The 2991-nt window shown below is 44.4% G+C and overlaps 2 protein-coding genes across 3 annotated transcripts in view; both read right to left on the bottom strand.

Moving 5' to 3' along the window:
* Window positions 1-578: 578 nt before the first annotated feature.
* LOC104773736 (cytochrome c oxidase-assembly factor COX23, mitochondrial) lies at window positions 579-1504 on the bottom strand. Of its 2 annotated transcripts, XM_019242741.1 has the most exons (3): window positions 1322-1504; window positions 930-1006; window positions 596-850 (listed from the first exon to the last, which is right to left on the bottom strand). In XM_019242741.1, the coding sequence occupies exons 1-3, from the start codon at window positions 1410-1412 to the stop codon at window positions 803-805; spliced, it is 216 nt and encodes a 71-aa protein (XP_019098286.1). In that variant the 5' UTR covers window positions 1413-1504; the 3' UTR covers window positions 596-802. The 2 variants fall into 2 exon arrangements, with proteins under 2 accessions (XP_010496688.1, XP_019098286.1); XM_010498386.2 differs by having other exon boundaries at window positions 579-1006.
* Window positions 1505-1606: 102 nt separating this feature from the next.
* LOC109124904 (pentatricopeptide repeat-containing protein At1g02150) overlaps window positions 1607-2991 on the bottom strand; it is a gene marked incomplete in the record, with an annotated part of 3991 nt that continues 2606 nt past the window's right edge. The window contains 1 exon segment of the mRNA XM_019242740.1: window positions 1607-2966. Coding sequence (XP_019098285.1) covers window positions 1758-2966 — 1209 coding nt within the window.

Here is a 2991-nt window from a genome sequence, read left to right as displayed (position 1 = left end):
GGAGGAAGATGGTTGAGGAGGAGGGGCGGTGCGAGGGTCGGCGATATGAGTAACAGCCTGGCAGAGAGCGCAGCGTATAGATCGGGCGCCGGATGGGAGCTGGAGAGGCGTCCGACAACCGGAGCAATTCACCAGCATCGGAGGAGCGTAGATGCTTGAAGGAGGTGGCGGGAACATTATTCTCAGAAGGAATCAATCAGGTGAAGAAGAATCCGATCACCAAACCAAATCATATGAGAGAGAGAGAGAGAGCGCGTGAGGAAGACGACACAGTCAATCAAAGGAGGCGGCACGTAGACGTAAGGAAACGTCAAATGCGATTAAGGCTTCACGAAAGCCCATTTAACAGTTTTAAGCCCAATGTAGTAGTCCCATACACTGGTTATGATTGGAATGGAAAAAACAAATAAGAGTCGAGGAGCTTTCATTCAAAGTGAACAACATGTATGGAAACGGCCGGGAGAGTAAGTAAATAGATGATGATGATATATGATTTACTGGAGTCCTCCCTCTCTTCTAATTCATGACGGAGCAGCTCAAACGACTTGAAATCAAACTTTCTCTCAAAGCTTAACATATCCATGACCATCACCCATGGGGAGTAAAAGAACATTAATATATTAACAAACACTTTCCATCACCACCAATGTGAGACTGATTTATTTAGACCATACAATTTACAAACCACCACTTCTCAGACAGAGGTATAATTGCAAAATGAAATAACAGGATACTACGACTAGATGATGAATTGATGATGTTCGAAGATATCATTGGCATTTATTTCCATCAGGATCAACATTCAAGAGAACAACGAACGTGTCTTATTGCGTTCCAATCGAGCTTCCCTCTGAGAAACAAAACATAGAGGTAAGCAGAGAATTCATTCGGAAACAGAATAAGGCGGCATAATGTGAATTTACAACAACCTCTTTCTTCTTGCATTCTTTATACACATCAAAATGATCCTGGCATTTACTTTTGTCGGATCCAAATTCTTCAAGACCTGAGAGTTCGATCATGAACGAAATCGGTCAAGAGCTAAGGCGTAAGTAACAAACAAAACGAAAACAGCGCATAAACAATGAGGAATCAACAAAACCGACGAAATCAATATCTTATTAGATCCAAACTCAACGAAATGGGATTTAACCCACAACATAACAGATGAGCAAATTAATTATCACCTTGAAGTGGATATATTGAGATCTAATCAACGGTAAGGGTTATGAGATACTTGTGAAACTTTGACAGAAGCAGAACAACAATTCCTCGAAACAATAAGAGATTAATGGGAGGGGAACAAGGAAGCGTGACTTACATTTGAGAGAAGCAGAGTACTGAAGATAACATGGAGAATCAGATATCCGAGCCGCGCTAGGGTACGCCGCACCCGCCTCTTTCGTCGTCATTTCCCGATCACCGTCTCTCTCTCTCTCTCTCTCTCTCTCTCTCTCTTTCTCAACGAGTTCCGTCCCTGAAGAAGATACCCTCGTTCAAAATGGGCCTAAGCGGCACTCAGGCTGCCTATAGGTTCATTAGCGGGCCTTTATGCCTGGCCCAAAATAGAAGTGAACGCTAGTAGGTTTCGTCTGTGCTTTTAAAACACAAAAAGAAGAATTATTATTAGTAGTTTAGGAGGCAGACCAGAGGGACACACACACAGCTCTAACTAGCATTCATGTTTTCACTAGGCAGTTGATTCCGGTTACAAAAAGATTCGTCTCTTAAAGCAAGATCTAGGTGACTATATTTGATTACAAATCATCTTGTAGCTGCGTTAGAAGCACGTCACTCTCATGGTCATGGGCATCGTTTTCACTGTTGTTTTCGTCCACATCAATAAGAGCTTGGTATGATTTGTCTTGAAGATGACCGGACTGCCTCAACAATTCCAAAACGGCCTCTTTACTAGTAACATCCGATTCCTCTTCACAGAGCTTAAAGAAGCCCGACAGCATCAAGACTTTAGGCCTCCAATTGCTGGACCCTTCAGCAGAAAAAGCTTTTCTCAGACAAGTCAAAGCCTCTGGAATACACCTCTTTCTGGTATGACCATCAGCTAGGATCTCCCACGTACTCGAGCTTGGTTTTCCTCCCATTTCAACCATGTGGTCGAACAACCCCTCAGCTTTCTCTAGTTGGTCGTTTTTGACATACGCATTCATGAGAAGATTTGGTATCCTGGGGTCATAAGAAGACTTGACTGGAAGCCATTCCTCGTATACCTTCTCGGCCCCTTCAATATCTCCCATTCTCACCAGCGACGAGACCAAAGCATGGTAACCTAAATTGGGAATGCTCGGGGCAACAGATTTGTAGACGTTCCAGACCCGGTACAGCTCTTTCTTGTTACCAACGCTGCCGTACAAACTCAAGAGGTAGTGATATGGAATGCGATTACGACCAGTGATCCTTGCTTCAACCTTCCTCAGTGCATCTTCGGCTTTATCAGTTTCGCCCATCTTAATGTACATGGTGGCCATAGTGCTAAAAGTGGTCCAGTTGGGATTAATAGCAACATCTGATTTCATCTGCTGGTACACTAGTTCCATTTTCTCAACAGATCCTAGGGAGCCGCAGGAGGAGAGCCAGATGTTGTAGGAGTAAATGTCGAGACGTATATCTTTCTGCTTCATCTCGAAGACCATGGCGTCGACTTTGTCGAACTCCCTAAGGTTCATGTAGAGAGTCATCATGACGTTGAAGGGAAGCGGGTGCAGGGCGTATCCTTTCTCCCTCATGGTGCTGAGCAGGGATTCAGCTTTTTCTCTAGACTTGGCCCTCACATAGGCATTGAGGAGGGAACCATAAACTCTCCGGTCCTTGAAGTTCTCAGGGAGCGTGAGGAAGAACTCTTCGGCGTCTGAAATGCCACGCACTTTTCCGATTAGGTCAAGCTGGATTGCAGCATCACTTGCAGACAATCGAAACCTTTCGCCTCTGTTGTTCATCCAGTCGTACACCTATACGAATACGATCAAGTAGGGA

The sequence above is a fragment of the Camelina sativa genome, unplaced genomic scaffold, assembly GCF_000633955.1.
Source record: "Camelina sativa cultivar DH55 unplaced genomic scaffold, Cs unpScaffold00633, whole genome shotgun sequence".
NCBI lineage: Eukaryota > Viridiplantae > Streptophyta > Magnoliopsida > Brassicales > Brassicaceae > Camelina > Camelina sativa.
Note: the sequence above shows the minus strand (reverse complement) of the source record. Positions and strands in the feature narration are given on the sequence as shown.

Bases quoted from the DNA above. Each gene is read 5' to 3' on its own strand.
- LOC104773736 (XM_010498386.2), bottom strand. From the start codon at position 1,412: ATGACGACGAAAGAGGCGGGTGCGGCGTACCCTAGCGCGGCTCGGATA. The intron at 1,007-1,321 runs GTAAGTCACGCT...TCGAACTCTCAG, and splicing joins GTACTCTGCTTCTCTCAAAT to GTCTTGAAGAATTTGGATCC.